Source organism: Leptonychotes weddellii, chromosome 4 (assembly GCF_054177405.1).
Source record: "Leptonychotes weddellii isolate Sample4059 chromosome 4, ASM5417740v2, whole genome shotgun sequence".
Taxonomy (NCBI): Eukaryota; Metazoa; Chordata; class Mammalia; order Carnivora; family Phocidae; genus Leptonychotes; species Leptonychotes weddellii.
In genome coordinates, this window is record NC_138372.1 from 154,014,316 (window position 1) to 154,039,373 (window position 25,058).

The window sequence follows — 25,058 nt, forward strand, 5'->3', positions numbered from 1 at the left end:
TATAAGATCACAGTTTTATTATTTCAAATATTTTAATAAGAATCTTCTAGGGGCGTCTGGGTGGCTCAGTCTTTAAGCGTCTGCCTTCGGCTCAGGTCATGATCCTGGGGTCCTGGGATCGAGCCCTGCATCGGGCTCCCTGCTCAGCGGGGAGCCTGCTTCTCCCTCTCCCACTCCCCCTGCTTGTGTTCCCTCTCTCACTGTGTGTCTCTCTCTGTCAAATAAATAAAATCTTAAAAAAAAAAAAATCTTCTGGTATGTGTTTATAATTCTTGCTTTATTAAACAGAATATGCCAATTATAATATAACCTTTTCTTTGTGATTGTAAGGCTTTGTGTATGTAAGGCTATGATGGCCTCTGTTACTATGCACATATTATCACCTGCTGTATTACTTCCTTTGTGTTTGCCTTGATTTGTGTAGGGCAGGTTTTGAGTCCCTATTTCCCTACTGCATCACTTTCATTTCTCTGTTTCTCCTGTAAAGTAAAACACTTAAAAAAAAACAAAAACAAAAAAAAGCAGTGTTCTTGGTTTCTCAGAAGCCCTTTTTATGCTTTTTGGTTGTCAGCATGTCCTAGTGTCCTGACTGCCACATAAATAAAATATTGTGTCTTACTTTCCTGTAAGAATTGTATTAAATTATTACCCAAAAGTACATATGAATGTTTGTCTATTCATTCCTTACTATTTAGCCTATGTCATTTATATTTATGTAAATTGTATAGTCGATGTTAATAATTAATTATTTTGTAATATTTAGAACAATTAATGTTTACTTTTATTTAACATGACTTGTGTTCTTTTGAGTTCTCAGCATCTAACTGTTCAGATCTGCTAATGATATTTGCTTTATGATTTTAGTGGAAAGCCATGTCAACATTAAAAAGTAGATTATTTCATTATAAAGTTTATTGCTATATAAAATAGTATTTCACTACCCTTATTATGAAATGGGAAGTGGTATATTTGGATGGTGTTTGGTGGGGGCAATCCAATGTAGTCATTAAAGATATTTTAAAATGTTCAAGGTTAAGTAGTTTAATGAATAAAGGGAAAATAACAAGCAGTTGGCTTCGGTTTTATGTTTAAGTGTTTTCTTTTTTGTATAAAAATTCCTTTACCAAATCACCATTTTGTAAGACTTCAAAGCATAAAATGGTATTTTTGTCAGAATTAATAGTCAGACAACTAATGTCCAGTAATTTTCAGTTAATTTATTAGAATAGTGTGTAATAGCTCAAAACAATATTAAAAACCAGATATTTTGGGAATCCAAAAAGTTGTACAGTTAGTAATTTTGACAGTGTTAAAATAGTTTGGATGTACTAATAATTTATAATGCAAATGGAAGCTGTCCCTTTATGTTTTTGATACTAATTGTAGTGTTATTAGTAATCTCGGTTCATTGCAACATACTAGCTAGAAGGATAAACACACTCTGGTATAAAATATTTTATTAGTAGTGAAATAACATTTAATGTTAGTGATTTACTTGAAGATGTATATGTTAAGGCATCTTACATTAATGGATAAGTGAAAATTCTTTCTAAGGTAACCTTTATCTGAGAACATCCTATGTTATTTATTGTATTATTATACTTTTGAGAATGAAGTAATCTCTTTCAAAAATATGAACTTTTCTGGATAATGCTGCTAATTCCTGTTTCTGGTATGAAAATCACATAGTATATCCAATATATTCTCCAGAGAATTGCCTCCTTTTCATTTAGTACTAATTTCACACACACACACACACACAAATAAGCAAGTTATGCTTTTATTCCACAGGAGTCCTCATAGTGCTAATTCATTTTCTGAATTCTAGCTCATAACTTGTATTATGAGGAGACAGTAATATAAACAAAGCTTAACAGTGATTTTTTTTTCATTTCAAAAAACTTTTCAATGGCATTTTGCACAGTTTCGGCCATCAGAGATATCCTTATTAAATGCCTGAGGTAAGTAGTGCACAGTTAATCCAACACGGCTTTATATATACACATATGCATGTGCACATGGATAGATGGATCTATCTACATGTATATGTTTTCATATAGCAAAATTCAATATGTTAATAATTTTCAGTACTTACGTAGGTTTCTTTCACTTTAGACACCAGTTCAGTAGAACCTACTTCTTCAAATCTAACGGAAACGAACTCTTTGGAATGGCCAGAAAGGCATGTTCTTCAAAATTTGGAAAGTTTTGAAAAAGCTAAACAAAAAATGAGGTAATATTTAAATAGCTCAGTATTTTTAAATGGGCATTTTTTTCTTAATTCTTACATTGTGTTTATGAAATATAAGTATTTTCTAGTTTTAATAGGAAATAATATTTCCTTTATTAAAGGAATACATGCATACTGTAAGTAGATAGGTAGATAGAGCATTACAGAGTAGGATGTTGAGAAAACACTGCTCTTCCTCACCTGCTACTTACACTTTTGTGTGTACATCATCATTGTTAACATTTTAGTGGATCCCTTTCCAGACTCTCTCTCCTGCTCTATGTTCTGGGTGTTAGAAGGTGGAGGAGAGACAGTAAAGTATCCTCCAAACTGAGAAGGCACTTGGAAATATAAAAACAAAGCAAACCATTCCATACCTTCCATACAGAGTTTTATTCAGAGTAACTTACTGACGGGGTTTCAAGCGGATAACAACCCAGCACTGTGCAGCTATTCTCCACAAAGTCCGGACTTTAATCTACAGATTTTATAAGAGTGAGGGGATGGGCAGAGGTCATTGTAGTGAGGTCAAAGGGTTTAACAGATCTGGTGGAGCCATCTGTGTGCCAGAGAGGAGAAAGGGGAAGAAACTAGGCTGTCTCTCCTAATTAACCTAAACAACTTTAGGGAAGATCAGAACAAGCCTTTCCACATCCTGGTCAGGGCACACATCAACCTCCAAGGGGCCTGGAACATGTAGTCCTAAGAGAGGTCATTGCATGAACGAGACGGAGGGCCAAAGATGGAGTCAGTGTTGTCAGCACTCCTACATCTGGGATATTTTCTTGACCTATGCTTTCATCTTTTAAGTTTTTTGATAGTCATACTTTAAATTCCTAATAATTTTTTTTTGTTCTCAACTCTGTTTTTTCATTAGCGATCTCTTCTTTTGTTAATAATGAGAATTCAGAAGATACTAAAAGGATGTTAATTGGAATCTCCTTTTAACTTGTTTTCTCTGTTCCTTAGTGATCTCATTATTCTTGTATCTGTTCTGTTTGTTCCTCTGGTGTTTTTTTCTTATGTGTAGCTTTCCTTCCATGTCTGATGGTCCTTGATTGTTACTAGGTCGGAATTTAGTACGAAGCTGGTTTATATAGGTAGTTGGTGTTTATTTTCTCTCTATATGTGTAGTCATGTTTCTCGCCTGTTCTTATTTGAATATTGTGGGTAGGGAGAGTGGAGCGTACCTAGTAGAGTTTAGGGCACCTATGGGGGTATCAGAAGGTAGGCAGCCTTGGTCCTTCACCCAAGACTGAAATAACAGGGCTTTATTCTGGGGGCATCAGCACGGAGACTGGGACAGGTACCTAGTTCTGGATCTTCAGAGAGCAGTTTCTCTGTTTTTCACTTGGAGATAAAATTGCAGGGATAAGGGGAGGTGTGGGAGGGTGATACTTGAACAACTGTTCTAGTAGGGTTCTTAAAATACATTGCCTGATTTCTGCCCATTGTCACTCAGCCCATGTGTAGAGTCTCACAGTGGCATTGTGGGATGGGAAGAAGACAGATTCCACATTTTTTTGTAAGTTTCTCTCTCTAGGTCTCATTTACATGCTTGCTCTAGTTTATCCCTTTTGTTTGTTCCATCATTTTTTCATCTTTCATTTCTCAACCTTCTTAGGAATTTAGTGTCTGGTACTTCATCATGTGATTTCCATTTGTTTGAGTGGAGAGGTTTATCTGTATGATGCTTAATGCACCATCATCTTGAACTAGATTGTTTGTCATTCATAGTCTCAATCAAATATCACCTTTCTCTTAAGCCTTTTATAAATGTTACAACTCAGTGTTCTCTTTCTTCATTAAGCACCCAAGGACTATATCATTACTTCTTTCATGAAGCTTATTTTATTGCACCTTTTTTTTTTACCTCATTCTACATTGGTATATCTATCTCCTTTTACTGTCCTTACCTCCTTTTCTCCTACTCAAATCATACCTATATTACTAAATTACACGCAGTGATTATGAGTCTATACATTATCATCAGTGAACTCTTTTTAGTATCTTCCAATGATATTTACAGAGTCAGTGCTCAAATACTTGAGAGTACGTCACAGTATGGGGAGATGTCATTGAATTCTTGGTTGGGAACAAAAGTTACTTTGCATATTTTCAGAATTTGTATTGTGTTAAAATAGGATTAACTGGAGAATTAAGGATGCTTTACATAGTGAAATTCAGAAGTCATAAGAATTTGGTTTTGGAGGGCGCCTGGGTGGCTCAGTTGGTTAAGCGACTGCCTTCGGCTCAGGTCATGATCCTGGAGTCCCGGGATCGAGTCCCGCATCGGGCTTCCTGCTCAGCAGGGAGTCTGCTTCTCCCTCTGATCCTCCCCCATCTCATGCTCTCTCTCTCTGTCTCATTCTCTCTCTCAAATAAATAAATAAAATCTTAAAAAAAAAAAAAAAGAATTTGGTTTTGGAAATAATACATTATATGTTTAAAAAAAGAGGAAGATAGTAGGAAGGGAAAAATGAAGGGGGGGAAGTCGGAGGGGGAGACGAACCATGAGAGACTATGCACTCTGAGAAACAAACTGAGGGTTCTAGAGGGGAAGGGGGTGGGGGGATGGGTTAGTCTGGTGATGGGTATTAAGGAGGGCACGTACTGAATGGAGCACTGAGTGTTATACGCAAACAATGAATCATGGAACACTATATCAAAAGCTAATGATGTAATGTATGGGGATTAACATAACATAATAAAATAAAATAAAAGAATTTGGCTTTGGACAAACTCACCTGTTGTGTGACTTTGTTGCCTCATCCGTAAGATGGAGATAACAATCCCAGTTCTACTTCAAAGTTGTCAATGCTTCATGAGATGATGTATGAAAAAATACTTTGTAACCTTGCAAACACTGGACAAAATAAAGTGCTATTATTTTATTGATTGATTGATTGATTTTAAAACCAAGATATATCTTGGTGGTGTAATTTATCACAAACTGGGCTTTGAAATTGCTTTGATATCTTTGTGTCCAGGGTCCTATATAAATGCAAATTATACATGTCCCCAATCCACCTAGCCTATAAAATGATTAGGAGTAATGTTCATTAAGAAACCTTTGTGAATCACAATTAGAGAATAGCTATATAGAAATTAAATTAAACTCATAATGTAGTTCCTACCCTCTTGGAGTATGAAGTTCAGAGAAAACATTTGAGTATTTTCTTGTTTGACTATTTTTATTAGATTTATATTTTCAATTTAAAAATAAAGGGGACAGGAGGGGGAAAGGGACACACTCTTGGTACATTTTTGATCTTTTTAGAAATAGAAGTCTAAAACCATAATGTCAACATTTTAATCATATAATCACCAATAAGTATGCTTGATTGGAGTGATTAAATAATCAGGAAATAGCATTAATAGAAAGTCATGAAATTAATTTTCTGCGCAGGTATTAAAAGAGTTTATTTAAGCTTTGGTGACAGAGCAATAGCATGGTCTGACTCAGTGCTTGATAAAACCATTACCATTCTCTGAAAGTAAAGTATTTTCCTTTTTCCAGTTTTTAAACTTCCTGTGAGCTTTTTGGGTTTACAGAGGGAGAGTGTAGATAGAAATAGTACCTAATTCAGAGTCAGTCTGGTTCTGTCATTTTAAATGGCTGTGTCACCCTGGGCTTGTAATACAAACTAATGTGTGGTAGTATCTTTATCTGAAATTAGTAATAATTCTTTTCTAGGTTTGGTATGCTTTCACTTTAGAAAGTACTTATTTTCAGGTGTTCATTTTGAGATAAGACTTGTTCTGTCTTTGTCAAGGAAATTTGTGAGGATTAAGAACATATTGTATCTAAAGTAGTTTGAGAAGTATGAACTCCTGTATATATTTCAGGTATAATAATGATCCAGTGCTTATTCATAATGTTATAATCATGGCTAGGAGAGACCTTGGGAGAGATTTTTGATTAATGTCTCATTTCATGGTTGTGCTTCAAGTAATCTTTGAAGTTCATAGAAAATCTTTCAAGTTCATTCAGTCTCTACCATCAAAATTTATGAGATTATGGGGTTTCAGAACGTACAAAAACACTTAGATTTAAATTTTATAAAATTGGTAACTTCACACTACTAAATAATCATGCCATCATTTATTTTTTTAAAAGATTTATTTTAGAGAGAGAGCAGGGGTGAGAGGCAGAGGGAGAGAGAGAATCTCAAGCAGACTCCCCACTCAGTGTGGAGCCCAACGCGGGGCTTTGATCCCATGACCCTGAAATCATGACCTTGGCCTAAATCAAGATCTGGATGCTCAACCAACTGAGCCACCCAGGTGCTCCTCATGTCATTTATAAAGAATATAATTATGTTTATTTTAGTTAAATAGTAGCATTATTGACATGGTTAACTACAAATTTCACTGTGACCTACAGATTTTTAAAAATATACTTTTATACTAAATGATTCACAAAGATTTTACTTTATTTTCTTTCCTAAATATATAGTTCTGTAGTTTTCTTTGTCTGTTGTTCTGGTTTCTGCTCATATCACCTTTTCCTGACTATGGTGAATTCTAACCCACTTTTAATAATCTACATAACATTATTTTCTCAGAACTGGTTCATTACCTCGTTCATCTGAACAGTTGCTGGGTCACAAAGAGGGTCCACGGGACTCGATCACATTATTGGATGCTAAAGAATTACTAAAATTCTTTACCTCAGATGGGTTACCAATTGGAGATCTTCAGCCTTTACAGATCCAAAAGGGGTAAGTTATAAACTTATAATTGCCAATTAATTTTTTAAAAATCATTTTAAAACACATTGCATCTCATTTCCTTAGTTAATCGATGCCCTATGCTGCTTGGGCAGAATTCACATGTTTGATCCCAATGTTTATCAGTTGGACTTAATCCTCACATTTTACCTTAGCCGAATGTCCTATTATTTTGTGCTATTGAATGTAAGGAAAACAAGGATAATAAAAGCAAGAGCAACCTAAGTTTATTCCCTACAGAGGTCAGTAGCTTCTACTTTGTATACAAAGGACAGTGCTATTTAAGGAAAAATTATAATTTGGCTTGCAAATTTTTAAAATTATTTTTCTACATTATTCTCTAGTTTTGATTTTGCCATTACCTGTCATGACATTGTCATGTCATGCCTAATATTAGCAAAAAGCACAGCCTTTCAACTGAAGAGAATGGAAAAGTTTAATAAAAATGCTTTTGAAACTATAATATTACTGAGTACTCAGTGTCTATATGAATAGTTTACTGCTAATTTGACTTCCAAGACAACTTCCACTAAGTTACTAGTTAATAAATACCAGATGTTGCTGAAGTTGACTTAATTACAGGTAAAACTGTGATGTCAGTTACTTGTGAGATTTGAATCATTTGATCACTATCCCATCTTAATTGTTAATCCATTATTTTGAAGACCTCCCAGAGAACCTTAAAAATTATAGATCATTTTAATCACTTCTACAAAACTTGTTTTGGCAAATATTGATTTTAAAGGTATACTTGGAAGGGATTTATTTGAAGGTAGTTGTATATCAAAAATAATCCTGGACATATTGCCTTCATGTGAATGTTCACTAGAGAGAGAGAGAGAAGGAGCAACTTTGAAAGCTTGAGGATCTTAATTATGGGTTTTAATGACTTGATGATCTTAATGACATAAAAGTCATTAAGCATTATTGACTCATAGCTTTCCTCATAGCTTTGAGAGATTGGTAATCTTTTTTATGGGAATCAAGACAGTGAAGAAGTATATACACATTTTTCATCTATTTAGCTATCAGATTATTGTCCTTCCAGATTATTAGGTGTGAATTGACAAAGTTGAACAGATTTGCCAAAACTGAATTATATAGGTTGTACTCTTTTTGAACAGACTATCTTTCTAGATGCAATGTTAGGAGATACACTTGTAGGGGAGATACTATTTTTTCTGTAACTTATAGGTATTTTATTTAGGGAAATTTGATACAGTTCCTTCGTGTTAGTAACGAATGACATCATTACCCAATAATCTTTTATCAACATTGAAGTTGAAGAATGAGCTTTCCTAACAATGAATCAAGAACCTTTGGGCTCTTATTAAAATGTCTACCTATGTAAGGAGCTATTGAAATGTTAAAGAAAGTGCAGGTATGACTCCTGTGTGTATACCAAAGAAATATTAAACACTGACAAAATACATATTAATTAAAACGTTTCCTTTGGAAAGAATAGGTTGTGAGTAAATCTAAAGAAAAATACATAAAGTTGCTGAGAGTGTTGAAATAAGAAATGGAAGACACCCAGGTAAGGGAAAGAAGTGAAATGCTAGGTGCCTAAATCATTTTATATTAGGAAATTATGCATTTTAATAGTGAGTCATCAAAATACTGGGGTCATTGCAATTAATTAGTGTTATTTTTTTGTGAAACACTTCAAGTGGATGCATTAGAATATAAATTGTTTTCTAAGGTTCATACTTAGCATATGCCTTACATTTTAATGTAATAATTTCAAATGCTTATTATAGTACCCTCAATAATTTTCAGTGGCAAGTGGGCAGTTTTCATTATTAAAGCCATAGGGCAAAAAATGTGAGAGCACACTTATTCATGGAACTATACTATCTGCTTGCCTTTCTATATACCGTTTCCAAGTCTTCTGAATTGAGGCCCCTGGTATTTCATTCTATTAACTATGTAAAAGCACCATTGCATTTTTCTCCCATTCCCATCTGACCTGTTCTGAACTTCAGGAACATGATCCAGTGCATTAGAACAGTGCCTCTCAACTCAGGAAGAGAAAGGCGAGGGTTGGGGGGAGTGGACGCCTCTTAGAATAAGCAGGAGAGCTTAACCTAATTACAGTGACCTTTTTCTTCCTGAGATTTTGATATACCCCTGCGGGTCTGGGTAAGGAAGGGGTTGAGCATGAATATTTTACATAAGCTCACCATATGATTAGTTCTCACATACCTGCTGATTGGAAATCTACTTCAAAAGCATAATGGAAGTCAGCAGTCTCCATATCCTTTGATATTTAACAGGTTGCTAACTCTTAGAGTAGGTGTCAAGATGCCTACATTCCCAGGCAAAGAAAAATCTGGATCCTTCATGTGTTATAGTAGGAAGTAAATACTTTTGTTACCAAAAGATTTGAATTGACTTTAATTATTTCCCTGCAAAAAAGAACTTAACTAAATGCATAAACATTAGTTCACTACACCAAGAAAAAGAATCCTTCAGGAATAATGCTGCTTCTTGAATTTCCACTACAAATCATTTTTCATTCTTGATTTATCCATTTCTCAGAATAGTTTTGTGAAATGAATAACATCATAACTTCAGAAACTTGAGGCACAGAAAATATAAGTGACAGAACCCACTTAGGCTTAACCTTGTTTGATTTCTTTCTTATGCTTTCTGATGTTACATAATTTTTATCCCATGTAAGATTCACTTACAGAGAAGGAAGTCAGATTTCATCTTTTAGATGCTTTCTTGAACTTTCTCTTTTTCACTAAATAAACTTTAAATACAAATGAAAAACTTCTTGTTTTAGGGAAAAGACTTTTATTCTGACACCGGAACTTAGTCCTCGGAAACTTCAGGGTTTACCTTTTGAAAAAGCCTCAGTGTGTCATTATCATGGGATTGAGTAAGTTTTTATTTACACTTTACTCTTCTGCATGTTGCTGGTGAGGCTTTTCTTTTGTGAGTGTGAAGAGTATCTGTAATAAAATGATGCAGATATAAAGCCAAAGAGAAAGTATATCAAAAAATCTCAGAAAACAAAGCAGTGTGTACACAAATAAGAATTTGTCTTCTATTGTAAAAAAAAAAAAAGTCATTTGATGGTTGATCAGTTTTGAAGCATTTAAATATTCTATTATTACCAGATGTTTTAATCAAAATTAATTTCATCCCTATGTTACAAATGTGTATTTATACTACTGGTTACATTAATATTTCCTGGTCACTAATTACACTGTAATTACTCAGAAACTATTAGATGAAATGTGTTCCCATTTGTAATATGTTAATTATTTGTAAATTTTTCTAGAATTTTAATTGACCAGCTTGAATAAAATTTCAAAGAATTCTCTTGTATAAAGGGATTAGCAGTTTCTGAGGTTATGTGCACATCTACCATTTTCACAAGGATGAGAAATTCAGTGATGGTGATAAAATATTTTATGATAGATTTTCAAGACCTTGGCGATTCATTTTGTAAAATATTTTGCCTGAAACATCCTATTTTGATTGGCTTGTGAACTTAATCTTTATTTCATGTAAACTTTAAAAATACGGATAGTCATTCACTCAGAGGCTAAAGATACAAAGGACAATTATTTCTGCCCTTAAGAAGCATATACTATTATAGGGGAGAAAGAAAACATATAATTTTAGTAGAGTATAAATAGTGTTAAAATACAGATATCTGCCTGGTGGATGGAAGAATTAAATGCCAGGAACTATTTGAGATTGTTTCAAAGAGGAAATCTGAACTAACTTTGAAAGACTGAATAGAGTGTACCTGGCAGAAAAGGCAGTGTCTGGGGGAGGAACAAAGTACAGAGTTACAGATTTTAGGAAGATAAACTACATTTCTATTGTTTTATTTTTCATTTTTTATTTTTATTTATTTTTATTTTTTAAAATTTTATTTTATTTTATTTATTTATTTGAGAGAGAGAGAGCTCACATGAGCAGAGGGGAGGGGCAGAGGGAGAAGCAGACTTCTGCTGCCGGGCTCAATCCCAGGACCCTAGAATCATGACCTGAGCTGAAGGCTGACGCTTAACTGACTGAGCCACCCAGGTGCCCCTAGATTTTTATTTTTGAATAAGAGTGATAAATGTAGTATAATAAGGCCAAATTATGAAGTCATGAAGGTCACTAGTGACATGGGAGGGAGATTGATCTTTATTTTTGAGGAGTAAAAAACCTTTAATTTTAAACCATGAAATTATATGCTTGGGTTTGTGCCATTGAAAGAAATCTCATTGGCTTTTGATAAATTGAGTTGAAGTATTTCAAGCAGATGTTGAAGGACTAAAATGCTATCAAGGCAGTGAAAAATAGGAAAGAGAATACAAACTAATAGCTATCTAAGGAACCTTAGACCAGCTAGATGTTGGAGATGAGAAAGAAGGAGATGACAAGAATTTTTTTAGGGTTTCTAGCTTGGGCACATTGGATAGATGGTGGTACAATTGAGAAAATATGGAAGGTATGGAAGGCCACCCAACAAGGCATTCTAGGAATGTTTAGTTTCCTTGCTATGTTTAAATAAGATTTATTTCACTTAAAGAGTTTGTAAGTTTGACACTAGAGGCAAAATATTCAGTTATTTTATTTTCAAGCATCAGACTTAAATTCCCCATTAAAGTCAGATGCAAGACTTTAAAAGATACCTGCTATCACTGCTTTTTTCTTTTTTACCCATTGTGCTGAATGTTTCTGTTTTAATCATTGTTTTGGCTAGTCAGTTAAAATAAGGAAAACTAGAGAGCTTAAAAGAGTTATAAACTCTTTAAAAGAGTATTGAAAAGGAGACCATAGAAGTATTTTTTTGTTTTTATTTTTTGTTTTGCAGAGAAGAGACCTGAAAGATTATTAGAAGTAGTAAACTTGGAAAAGTGACCAGTGATAAAATACGTATAAAAAGCCTAGTTTACCTCTAAACCAGCCATTTCCAATTTTAAACACTCTGAGAAAAGATCTCATTCAAAATAGCAATAAAGCCATAAATATTAGAAGTATTTTTGGAAGAAATGTAGAATGGAAAAAATTGCAAATAACCTATATTAAGGGACATAAAAACGACGTTGATTACTTGGCGGAAACATGCCTTGTTTCCTTGTGACAGATTCCATATTCCAAAGGCATTAGTTCTTTTGGAAGAAATATAAATATTTAATATAATTTTTAACAACTTTGAACCTTTGGGTGAAATAATTCTATAATTTATCTGGTAAAGAAGCCTCCTTCTTTTTACTTAAAGAAAGATTAATTTTATCATATAACCAGAAAATTTTATTATAAAGCTATTATAATTACAGTGTAGGACTGGAACAAAATAGGAAATCCAAGGAAAAAAGCAAATATACATAGGAATTTGATCTAATAGAGGAAAAATTTCAAATCAGAGGGCAAAAGATGAAATATTCAGTAGGTAGTAGTGAGAATATGATTAAATATGCAAATAAAAATAAATTAATTTAAAATGATTCCTAGTTCACACCAAATATCAAAATAAATCGCAGATACATGCAGAATTAAAAGTGAAAAACTGTGAAAGGAAAGGACTAGTATAAAATTCAGGGGAAAATCTGTTCTAAGTGTAGGGAAGACTTTTTTATTCATTCTAACTGAGGAAGAAACCAAAAAGAAAAGAATGATAGATTTGTCCTAGTTTTAAAACAGCAATGTCAATAATCAACAGAAGCAAAAGAAATCCTTAAACTAAGGATTAAGCTGAGGAGAATATTTTTTAACATAAATTTGAAGGTGTTTTCTTTTATAATTAAAGAATGCTGGGGCCCCTGGGTGGCTCAGTGGGTTAAGCATCTGACTCTTGATTTCCGCTCCGGTCAGGGTCTCAAGCTCATGAGATTGAGCCCAGCGTCAGCTCCACAGTCAGCACCGGAGTCCACTTGAGATTGCCCTCTGCTCCTTCCCCTGCTCACGCACCCTCCTTGCTTGCTCTCTCTCAAACAAATAAATAAAATAAATCTTAAAAAAAAAAAAGATTGCTTACAAATCAATAAGAAAATAAAATATGAAAAAGCTGGCAAAATCTGGAACCATTTGCTTACCAAAGAGGAAATACAAATGACTGATACACATGACAAGTTGTTTTTATCAGCTTTTTAAAATTTGCTTTTTAGTTTGCATTCTTAATGTAAATTGAAACAACAGTGAGGATACTTTTCACTTATGAAGTCATGTTAGTGATGAAGGAACATGAATGAGTAAGCCAGCTCATAGAAGTATAAGTTGCTACGACCTGCCTGGAGGGCTATTCATTAATTTACCAAACCCATGCAAATGTTTATAACATCAGATTGATTAATTTATCTTGATGAAAAAAAGTGGTATACACTGAAAGCTATTATGCAAGGGTATTTTCCATAATGTTATTTAAAATAAGAAACATTGTAAATGTCTACCTGTAGGGGCTTGGTTAAATACATTATAGTACATCCATAAAATTCTGTATACAGTCACCAAAATGGCTAAAATTGAAGACTGATAAATAGTGCCAAGTACATGGAACAGTTAGAACTGAGCACCTTGCTTGTGGGAGTATGAAATGATATCTCTACTCCAGAAAAGAACTAAACATACTCAGATCCTATGGTTCAGCAGTTCCAATACTAGGCATTTTCCTAAGAGAAATGAAAACACAACTCCACAGGAAGATTTGAACAAGATCATACGGAGCAATTTTATCCATTATAGCCCTAAACAGCAAACAGCCTAGGTGTATGTCAACAGAGTAGATAAATAAACTCGTATATGTATCCAAAGCAATACTCCTCAGCAATAACAAGGAATTACATACAATAACATTACACTTCTGTCTGTGTGTGGAAAAACAGTTGAAGTAAGAATTGGAGGACTTTAAAATGAGCAATAGCAACTACCTACCCCTATAAACAAATAAATCTTTCAGTGACTCCATTTTCTTTACTCTAAATTTATGCTCCTTAACCTGGGGGCATTGAGATCAAACTAAGAAGGTTGTAGGAGGTGAGCACAGTGAATCCAGGAACATGCTTTTTTCAGGAAGATCTATGTTCAACAGAGATAATGGATCTACTTGGAACAAAATTCTAGTAGGGTGTCAAAGTAATTATGAAGCTGACAGGAGAGTTCTCTCTTCCTCATGTTGCTATAAGTCTTTGGAATCCTTGAGCTCTTCCTATACCCAGACATAAAGAATATTTGGAAAAAACATATATAGACTGCTCAAGTACAAATCAGTATTTTCTTAAGACAAAATGAAATATCTCCACTGTTGGCTTGTTTGTTTTTTCATGTATTTTACCCTGGAGTGTTAGATACCATTGATTGTAAGATGCAGTGTTTTCTTTAACAACAAATTAAACTCTGCTGTCAAATTGTGACGGGTGGCCACACCAGCCTTCTGTTGCTTTCAAATTTGTTTCGTCTATTCCAAGAGATTTGGCAGGTTCTCCTGCCTTCATTGACATTGGTGTGTGCTAGGAAGTATCTTGCCTATTATGTAGTTACCAAACAAAAATAGTTCCGTCTTCTTGAAGATATTTTTTCTTTGGATGCCTAAAGCATTTGTTTATTGTTTTGCAAGAAAATATGGAAGTATAGTCATTCATCCAACTATGGATATTTACTTGACTAATATCAAATATGTACCCTGCCTCTCTGTTTCTGTTCCTTTATTATTTACAAAGTACTTTTTGCTTCAGTGCCAGATCATAGTATAATCATTTGAAGACATTTTAAATGGCAAAGTCAACAGGCACAGTACACATAATTCAGTTGAAGGAATGACGTTATGAACAGCTGTGATCAAGAGATATTAAAACTGGAAGGAAAATATCTGCATGTTAGATTCAAAATCTCAGAGTAGAAAAATATATTCATTTGGAATCAGACTGTATCTTTTTTTCTCAAAAAATTTTCTATAGGCTCATCAGGCATTACGTTGCCTCTTGCCTAGAACCTTAACATTCATGGTACTTGATTTTTTTTTCGATTCTGTCAGTTGCCCAGGAGAGAAATAGGACTCATCAGTAATCCTTAGAGTTACTGCTGGTTTTTAATGAACTGTGTTTTATTAAACAACAGACTAGAGCAAGAATGTTACAGAACTGGGAGACCTAGGTTCTAGTTACTGTTTTGTCACCACTTCACATTCTGACTTAGGAGCTCAGTGTTCTCCCCTGTTAAATTAAACTGCTGGGTTAAATTGGAGATTTTTCAGTCCTAGCTATGCTTTAGAATCACCTGGACAGCTTTTTAAATAATGTGCATACTATAAGATTTGCTGTGGTAGAAGATAAACCTGCTAATAATAATAATAACAATAACAACAGCAGCATGCATTTATAGACTGCTTTGCTTGCATGTTCTAGGCACCACTTCTGAGTGCCTACACGTACCCAAGGAACACATAAGGAATCCTCACAGTAGCTCTTGGAAATGACTGCTATAAATCTCATTTTGCAGAGGAAGCCAGCAGAAGCATAGATAAAGTTAAGTAATTTGGCCAAGTCAAACAGTTCCTCAGTGGTGGAGCCAGATTTAAGTCCAGGGATTCCAGCTCTTAGAAATCAAATATGAAAGTGTCACAAGGGAAAGACAAAGTCCCTAAATCTTCCACCAGGCACTCAGATATTAGGGTAATGATATGCTCCTTGGGAGTTGAACTAAAAGCTTTTGGATCCAAAGTGCTGATTTTAGGGAGCATCTTATTAGAATTTTACAAGCCAAGAAGACAGCTAACAGAGAAAGGGTTTAATTTTGATAGTCCTCCCATCACATTTGTGAAGCCGTTTGTGTTTCCCTGATGCAGCTGTGGACGAGGAGAAGGTGAAGAGTTGTCCAAGGTCACATATCTCATAGGTGATTTTCCTGAGATGCTTCTTTGTTGTACTTAACAACATGGGATTTCTTTAAGTCCAGAAGCATTCACTGAGCTAACATCTTTTTTTTTTTAAAGATTTTTTTTTTTTATTCATTTGAAACAGATACAGAGAGAGAGAGAGCATGAGCAGGGGGAGTTGCAGAGGGAGAGGGAGAAGCAGGCTCTCCGCTGAGCAGGGAGCCGGATGTGGGACTCAATCCCAGGACCCTGGGATCATGACCTGAGCCAAAGGCAGAGGCTTAACCATCTGAGCCACCCAGGCGCCCCCTGAGCTAACATCTTGATTCCTTGAGTCAGATTTAGCTAGAAACCAGATACACAGGGACAACCGAAGTGTTTGAAGAAAAATCCGTCAATCAGCAGTAATGGGGGAAGGGAGTTTCAAAGAAAAATTCAAAATGTTCTGAGCTGTGTTTGGTGAACCAGTTAGAATATACCTTCATACCCTTTTCATCTTTTTGTTGAAAATAAACTTGCCCCTTCTAACAGAAGTCAGCATTTCACATTGTTACATATCAGCCATACTGAGGAATCAGAGGTTGGTAGGGATTTAAGAGTATTAAAACAGCAACTCTATTATTTTGAAAATAAACCAGAGGATTAACTTAATCTGTTGCCCAGAAATAGTCAAAGAGGAATCAGATCGTACTTCAAATTTTTTAATCTTTTGCCATGTCATCTAGCAGGCTAGAAAAAAACTGAACTGTGAGGGAAGTCGGCCATTCACTCAACCCTCCAACAATTATTAGGAAGTTAAGTAAGAGGTTTTCCAGTAAGTGTTTCGCTGTTTCCTCATTGGCAGGGAAAAGTCTGTTGCTGTCTTGGAGACTGTGATTTTGATGGTCTTTCTCTTATTTAGATATTGCTTGGATGACCAAAAAGCATTAGAAAGAGATGGGGGATTTTCTGAACTTCAGTCTCGTCTTATCCGTTACGAAACCCAAACCACCTGCACCAGAGAAAGTTTTCCGGTACCCACTGTGTTGAGCCCTCTTCCATCACCTGCCGTCTTGTCAGAGCCTGGAAGTGTCCCTGATGGAGAAGCCTTACAAAGCGAGCTCCGAACTGAAGTATCTCGACTGAAAAGGAGATCAAAAGATCTGAACTGCCTTTATCCACAAAAAAGGTGATCTGTTAAGTGCATAAAAATAGTCTCTTGACAGAAAGCATGTTAATCCCTAATCTTTTTTTTTCAAATTAGTCTTTCCTATTTTTAAGTAGCTTTCTGCATAGATCATAGATTAATTCCTTTGTGTCAGGAATTTTATTTTTATTGTGAGCAGTTATGATTATGCTTATAAGTTATAAAAAGAAATGACTTAGGAGGCGCCTGGGTGGCTCAGCCATTGAATGTCTGCCTTCGGCTCAGGTCATGATCGCAGGGTCCTGGGATCGAGCCCCGCATCAGGCTCCCTGCTCCACGGGAAGCCTGCTTCTCCCTCTGCCAGTCCCCCTGCTTGTGTTCCCTCTCTCGCTGTGTCTCTGTCAAATAAATAAAATCTTTAAAATAAAAAAAGAAATGACTTAGAAAAGACACAATTTCTTGCTTTCTGTGCTAATATACAGTGCAATTAGCACGATGGATTGTCAAGTTGTTAAGCCATGGAACACTAGCGGTCTGATCCAATAGATTAAGTAGAGGAGCTGCTTTATCGAAGAGGGTATTTCTTGCTGTAGGTCTTCCTGCCTTCTCGCACTGCTTTCTGCCTGCGCTGGCCCCTTAAACACTGTTTCTGTAACCTGTAACTTTAAACACTACGTAATATTATATGGAACTTTTCCAGATCCTCTTTTTGCTAGCTAAGTAAAATGTCCATATACTAGAACAGAAGTTTTCATAAACACTCTCATTTCCATTGAATTTATATGTCTTTAGGATCTTTGTCAAATTTAGGTCTTTAGCATCTAAAGAATCTTAAATTCTTACTGTTATGTAAATCTTTCAAAAAGTATAAAATATTATTACAGTGCGACTTTTAAATCTTTTTTTTTTTGAGCAGTTAAAAATATTAGAATACTATTTTCCTGGTATGGAATAACTAAATTATTTTTATGGGGACTTTACAAATTCATGGTACTTTTTAAATGTGATAAAGCTAAAAAGCAAATCCATTAACATTTCCGATACTGTATTTTGTAACAATATTTCTTATTTGTGACTTGCGACTAATAAAAAGACATGTGTTCCAGAAAAGAAAGTACACTGTGGCCTGTGGGTTAGCAGAATTGAAGGATATGAGACCCTATCTTGTAAAATGAAATTTAAACATTTTCAAAAGATTGAAACATGAGCCCATTTTGTAGTTTTATTTGTATTTAGCCCGGGTAATCACATGGGTACAATAAGCATAGGTTGTGATGTCTTTGTCAAAATTATCTTCATAGAAAAGTATAAGTACTTAACAGATGATTATGAAATTTACAGATTTCACCACCTAGAGTGCCAGAGCTGATTTATGTGAGAAATTATAAATTGATGGGGAGGGCGACAGTGATAACTGCTTGTTGCTTTTCCTAATTAGCTGAAATTCTAGTTATTCCTTGCTTTGTATGTTTTAGTCACTCATTTGAAGACCTAAGAGAGCAACTTTATAGTATGATGTCACATTACTTATTTAAAGCAGTAGTAGCAAGAAATTTTGTTTGCTTTTCATGGGTTTATGTTTCAGTAGATCTGGTTGTCACATTTGGGACAGAAAAATGGACCTCGGTGTTGAGTCACTTAATCTGTGTTTTTGATGTATTTCTCCACAATAGACTTGTGAAGTCTGAAAGTTCAGATTCTCTTCTTTCTCAAACAAGTGGCAATACTAATCATCATCATCATGCAGTGACATCCAGAAAACCCCGAGCAGAGCGATCATTATCTGTGACTTGTCCATCAGTTCCAGTTCTAAGCTATGAAACTCCAAAAGTCACTACAAAGGCCAGTTCAGGTCAAAAAAGTGTGCATGGATCAAAAACATCAAGGCAAATTAAGGAATCAAGATCACAGAAACACACACGGGTAAAGATTTATTTCCTGTCTCTTAGTTCTACATGAGAAGAAATTCCTTTATTTGGTTCATTTAAAATGTATGTCTAAAATTTTATGAGTGAAATGAAATGGTATCTATAATGTACTTTAAAACAATCCAATGTAAGAAAGATAATGGGTAAGTGGGCAGAGCTATAAATGAAACAAAATTAGCCACAAATTGATCCTCATTGAAACTGGTTGATCTATCAAGATAAGGATTTGTTATAAAATGTTCTCTCTACTTTTCAGTGTTCGAAATTTACCATAATAAAAAATAAATACATCCCCTTGTCTATCCCTAATGTGTGTAGCTTTTACACCCAGATTTTGATTCAGAACTCATGATTTGAATTCCTCTTAAATATATTCCAGTCATGGGGCGCCTGGTGGCTCAGTCATTAAGCGCCTGCCTTCGGCTCAGGTCATGATCCCAGGGTCCTGGGATCGAGCCCCACGTCAGGCTCCCTGCTCAGCGGGAAGCCTGCTTCTCTCTCTCCCACTCCCCCTGCTTGTGTTCCCTCTCTCACTGTGTCTCTCTCTCTGTCAGATAAATAAATAAAATCTTAAAAAAAAAAAAAGATATTCCAGTCATTTCTTCCTAACAAATTATCTGATGACATGTATGACCATGTAAATGTTCCAGATCTCTTTTTTTTACCAGTTGTTTTATCTTAATGAACTTATCTGTCTTTCACATAGTTACATGATTATGCAATTCACAGAACTGAATTCTAAAGATAAAATAATACGTTTGTACCTTTTTCAAGAAATATTAATCATACGTTATGTTCTATTCAAGATACTGAAAGAGGTAGTTACGGAAACCCTGAAGAAACACAGCATTACTGAGGCCCATGGATGTTTCACTGCATGCAGCCAACGTCTCTTTGAGATCTCCAAGTTCTATCTGAAGGTACGGTGTCTTCTCTACTAACAGCAAAATTGAAGTCATGTTCTGATGTTCCTCTTTGACATAAAGTAATATTTAGTGAGTATTTTTTACAGTGATAACTTATAACTTGTTGCCAGATATTTTTTAAAGTGGAGATAGAAAAATTGGAGCCAAAATATTTTATATCTGACTTTGATTTTTGTCTTCATATGTAGAAAACTACATTTTAACTGGTATCCTCAGTATTTCCCTGACTAGTCTTTGGCTTAAGTTGATAATAAGCTTCAAAACATGTGTATTTTATTTTTTTAAAGCTTTTTTAAATGTATTCACTTGAGAGAGAAACAGAGAGCACAAGCAGGGGGAGAGGCAGAGGAAGAGGGAGATGCAGACTCCCCACTGAGCCGGGAGCCCAACATGGGGCTGCATCCCAGGACCTGGAGATCATGACCTGAGCCGAAGGCAGATGTCCAACCATCTGAGCCACCCATGCACCCCTCAAACATGTTTAGTTAGTAATTTTAGTATATAGTAAAAAGACAACTGGAATGGGTATCAGAATACCCCATTTCTAATTTTGGTTCCATTATCAGCTAGTTATGACACACTGGACAGATCAGCCATTCAGATGATGTGTCTATAAAACTTAGATGGTGTTAGATTATCTCCAGTGAAGAGTTTTTGAGTCAGTCACAGTTTTGTGTGGGCTCCTGGCATGCATTCAATTCACCTTCTTTTTAAAATCTCTCAAGAAAGATGGTATTAAAGTACAAAAACAAAGAAAAGAAGAGAGAAGAAAATGTTTAGTCTCTTGTTGAACAAGACAAAGCCCACAGAAGTGTGGTATCACAGAGTTAAAGAAGTTCGAACCTAAATGCCTGCCCAGTGGAGTGCCAGTGAGAATCAAACCACTTCAAGGGACACAGTCTCCGAGGTGCTTAGGATTTGAAGATACCGGGTATCATAGAAAGCAGGGGTGTGGTGTCAGGTGGAAGATAGGGGAATTGAATAAAGATCTACAAAGTGAACTGGGGATCCCTCAACTTCCCCTACAAGTCCTTCTCCCACAGGGGTGACTACAAGGTATACTGCACGTACTTCTCTTCCCCCACCTCTGTGACAGTGCAGGAAATAGTCTCTGGAGAAAAAAGAATTAAAGGCCACAAGGGAAAAACCAACTGGCCTCCTAATAACCCTGCCTTGTAAAGCCACCAGACAGAGCTTCCACTAAGATTTATATCTCATTTTTATATATGATTGGACTGCCAAGAATTAGCAGACTTTTGAGACTTTTCCAAAAAAGAGATGCCAAAACATAAAGGAATGAAGGGAACTCTTAAGGGGCAGAAAGCTATAGAAGACTTTATAAAAACTATAATTCTCTCAGAAAAAAGATAATCGCATCCATAAAGCTGGAACAGGATGCTGTTTCCAGAAACTGTAGAGAATATGAAAGCTCCTCGAAATTAAAAATACGATAAAATCAATCCAATAGAGAGGCTGAATAGTTGAGATTAAGAAAGTTACCAGAAATTAGATGACAAAAACATGAAACATAGGATCAGAAAATGGGAGGACTAAATCCAGAAGATCCAATATGCTAATGATAGAAGTTTTAAAAATAGAGAATAAAGGAGAGCAAACTATCAAAAATCTAACAGAGTTTTCCAGAACTGAAGAACACAAGTGCCGTGATTAAAAGGGCACACAGCTTGTCCATCCCAGTGAATGACAGTTCTACAACAAGCTACCTCATTGTGGAATTCCATACCTCCTGGAATAGAGAGAACACTTCTTAAAAGCTTCCCAGAAAGAAAGTTTGCATATAAAGAACTGAGAATCAGAATGGCATTAGACTTCTCCACATTAAGTAATGTTGTATGCTAGAAGACAGTAGAAAAGTATCTTCCAATCTGAGGGAAACGGATTTACCTAGTATGTTATACCTGGTCACAAATTCAATCAGGTGTGAGGATTCGGTAGAGATATTTCAGATGGTGAAGGCCTAAAAAAATCTGTCATTTGTATACCCTTTGGAAGCAACTGCAAGAAGATGAAGTTCAGCAGAACGGGGACTGAGTCAAGAAATAAGAACTAACCCAGGGAGCAGTTAGACTAAATCAGAGCAGGCTGTGGAGAAAGATCGCCAGGGGAAAAAATAAGAATAATAATGAAAATCAGATTTTTTGAAAAACTGAACCGAGAGGTTACCCAGTGTATTTGAGTATTTGAAACAACTTTGCTATTTGTGCATTTAATCAATCAATTGCAGCATTTGGCAGGGGGGACTCAGAATTACATACATGGCAACCTGAGCAAATATGATTTAACTACAGGTTAAACGAAATGTGAGAAGATAATCATAATAACATTACTTAGCTCAGGACTGAACTGTATGTACATAGGTATAATAATGCAGACACTGACTATTTACTGATCAAAACTGGTGCAACAGTTACTGAGAGGAAGAAGAGGGAGGTGGCGGGATTCAGAGACCCAAATCCACTACCTTTGTAACTGCTTGTTACATTGTCTAAATCATTGTCTAAATTTGTCTAAATCATTTGTCTAAAATTGCTAAATCAAAAAGTAGCAGCATAAGCATATTATTTAGAAACATGAAGATATAAATAAGGGAAACAGCTGAAAAAAATGAAAGTGGTTTTTTCTCCTCTGGGAAGCATAACTCAGAGGGACAGCAGAGGACTGCTTTTTTTAAATACAATTAGATTTTTTTTTAATTTACTTTGTAATCTAATTTGATATAATCATATTTTTTAAAAGTCAGAGATTTCAGTTTCCTTTCCTATGTCATTCCCTCTTTGTTATGGAGTAAAATAACCAAAAAGAAGAGAGAGAAAAGATATTTTATCTGAAAAATAAATATAAATGCTGTATATTCATTTCTTGTGTACCAAAGCATTCATGGATACTCATAATCAAGGATGGAGCTTAGATTTGGTTAGTGCTGCTGGGAATATGAGGTTAGAATCACAGAAGTTTGGGGCACCTAGGTGGCTCAGTCAGTTAAGCTCTGCCTTGGCTCAGGTCATGATTCTGGGGTCCTGGGATCTGCTTCTCCCTCTCCCTCTGCCACCCCCCCTGCTTGTGCTCTCTCTCTTTCAAATAAATAAAATCTTAAAAAAAAAAAAAGGAATGACAGAAATTTATGTATGTGTGTTTTGTTGTTAGAGTATCTTGATATTTGGGGATAAAGCTAAATTATAATACTTTGATTTTTTTTTTTTTTGTAGTATTTCCTGTGTCACATTGATACTTGTAGAATGATTTAGGATAATGTCAAGTTTATTTAATAATGACTTGTTCTCTGTAATTTAATGTACAACTTGTGAAACGCTTTATTTTGTAATTTTTAGGATCTTAAAACTTCAAGGGGTCTATTTGAAGAAATGAAGAAAGCAGCAAACAACAATGCTGTACAGGTAAATAACTTTCTCCTAAGAAATTACATTCAATTAACTTGCTATTTTATTTCAGGGTAGCTACGATGCTGTCATTTTTGCTGTGTAAGAACTCTCTTTAAAATACTTAATAATAGACTAACGCAAACAGAGCATTTAGGAGTACTGAATAGACTGCTGTTAACAAAAGAGTTTCTAAAAATGATGTTAAGAAAGAAAAACTTCAGGCGCCTGGGTGGCTCAGTTGGTTAAGCGACTGCCTTCGGCTCAGGTCATGATCCTGGAGTCCCAGGATCGAGTCCCGCATCGGGCTCCCTGTTTGGCAGGGAGTCTGCTTCTCCCTCTGACCCTCCTCCCTCTCATGCTCTCTGTTTCTCATTCTCTCTCTCTCAAATAAATAAATAAAATCTTTAAAAAAAGAAGAAAGAAAAACTTCTTTTAAATAATCCAGAGAGCTGGAAAAATTAATCCATTTTGAATAGCTGTTTTCAAAGTTTGGTTTAATTTCTTTCTAGTGACCCTTTGAAAACAATTGGGAAAAAAGGTGAGAAAACAGAGCAGAATCTTTATTGTGTTCAGTGAGGAGAGTTATTGTACTCTGCAGTAGAAATCCAGCTTCAGTTTTATTTTCTTCAGTTAGAAAATAAAATGTGTTTTGAAGATAAAATGTGTTTTAAGATTTTGACATATAACTTTCTATTTTAAATTTTCTACCATACTGTTTTAAAGTTTTAAGTGTATCTTTTTCTGTCACTTGTGTTTTCAGTAGAAATAAACCATAATCATATTTTTTCTCCTTCTAGGTGATTGAATGGGTATTAGAAAAGACAAGCAAGAAATAACACGGAATCTTTCTCTTTGGACAATTATAAATTGGGCAGAGCTATTATTTGCTACTTCCTTAGTTTGAAAATTATAAACAAATTTCAAACTTTATTAAAAGAATAGATATTACATCTCTAAAGAATTTCATAAATATCCAATATTTATATAGTCTTGAGGATGTTCATTTAATGTGTTCTTTAATTGTATACTTATTTTATAGTTTCACTATATTTTAATTTTTAAGGTTAATAATTTTATATATGTTTTTGAATTTTTACTCTTTGTTATTTAATAATTTCCAATAAATTGAAAATGTTACTTCTTTTCTTCTTGGAAAATGTCTTTGTTGGCAGACCTGTTTAAATTACTGAATTTCCAGTAAGGTATTTCCAGTGGCTTTTCTCATGTGACCCAACAGCATACTCAATCGGACGATTCCTGGTTTAGAAAATATTGGTAAAAAAATTCATACAGGTAGCCGTCTTCCCTTAGCCCTGCCCCAGAGCCACTGCTGTTGAAGCTATCAACGTTTATTTGGGATTAAAAACGAAGAAAGGGCAGAAATTGTTGAAAATAAGATAGAGTAAAAATGACTAAGTAGAGACTGCCCACCTTTCCCATGGTCTAAAATCTGGGAAATGCAGAAAATACAAAACAGAGTTAAAAAAAAAATTCCAACATTGCCTCACTATCTATATGTGACCACTGTTAATATATTTTTTAAAGATTTTATTTATTTATTAGAGAGAGAGAGAGCAAGCATGAGCTGGGGGGAGGAAAGAGGGAGAGGGAGAAGCAGGCTCCCCACTGAGCAGGGAGTCCGACTCGGGCTGGATCCCAGGACCCTTGAGATCAGGATCTGAGCCGAAGGCAGACGCTTAACCGACTGAGCCACCCAGGTGCCCCACCACTGTTGATATTTTAAAAATATATATATATTCCTCATATCAGTGAGATCATATGATACATGTCTTTCTCTGATTGACTTATTTTGCTCAGCATAATACCCTCCAATTCTTAATCTCAGGAAACAAACAGGGTTGCTGGAGTGGTGGGGGTTGGGAGGGATGG

General features: G+C 35.2%; 1 protein-coding gene across 1 annotated transcript in view; it reads left to right on the forward strand.

The window, feature by feature from the left end:
* MTBP (MDM2 binding protein) overlaps nucleotides 1-24,947 on the forward strand; it is a 57,587-nt gene extending 32,640 nt beyond the window's left edge. Inside the window, exons 8-15 of the mRNA XM_081816468.1 lie at nucleotides 2,116-2,233; nucleotides 6,799-6,954; nucleotides 9,755-9,850; nucleotides 16,689-16,955; nucleotides 18,587-18,836; nucleotides 19,648-19,761; nucleotides 23,118-23,183; nucleotides 23,966-24,947. Coding sequence (XP_081672594.1) covers nucleotides 2,116-2,233; nucleotides 6,799-6,954; nucleotides 9,755-9,850; nucleotides 16,689-16,955; nucleotides 18,587-18,836; nucleotides 19,648-19,761; nucleotides 23,118-23,183; nucleotides 23,966-24,004 — 1,106 coding nt within the window. The 3' untranslated portion in view covers nucleotides 24,005-24,947. The remainder of the gene's footprint in view (nucleotides 1-2,115; nucleotides 2,234-6,798; nucleotides 6,955-9,754; nucleotides 9,851-16,688; nucleotides 16,956-18,586; nucleotides 18,837-19,647; nucleotides 19,762-23,117; nucleotides 23,184-23,965) is intronic.
* Nucleotides 24,948-25,058: the final 111 nt, after the last annotated feature.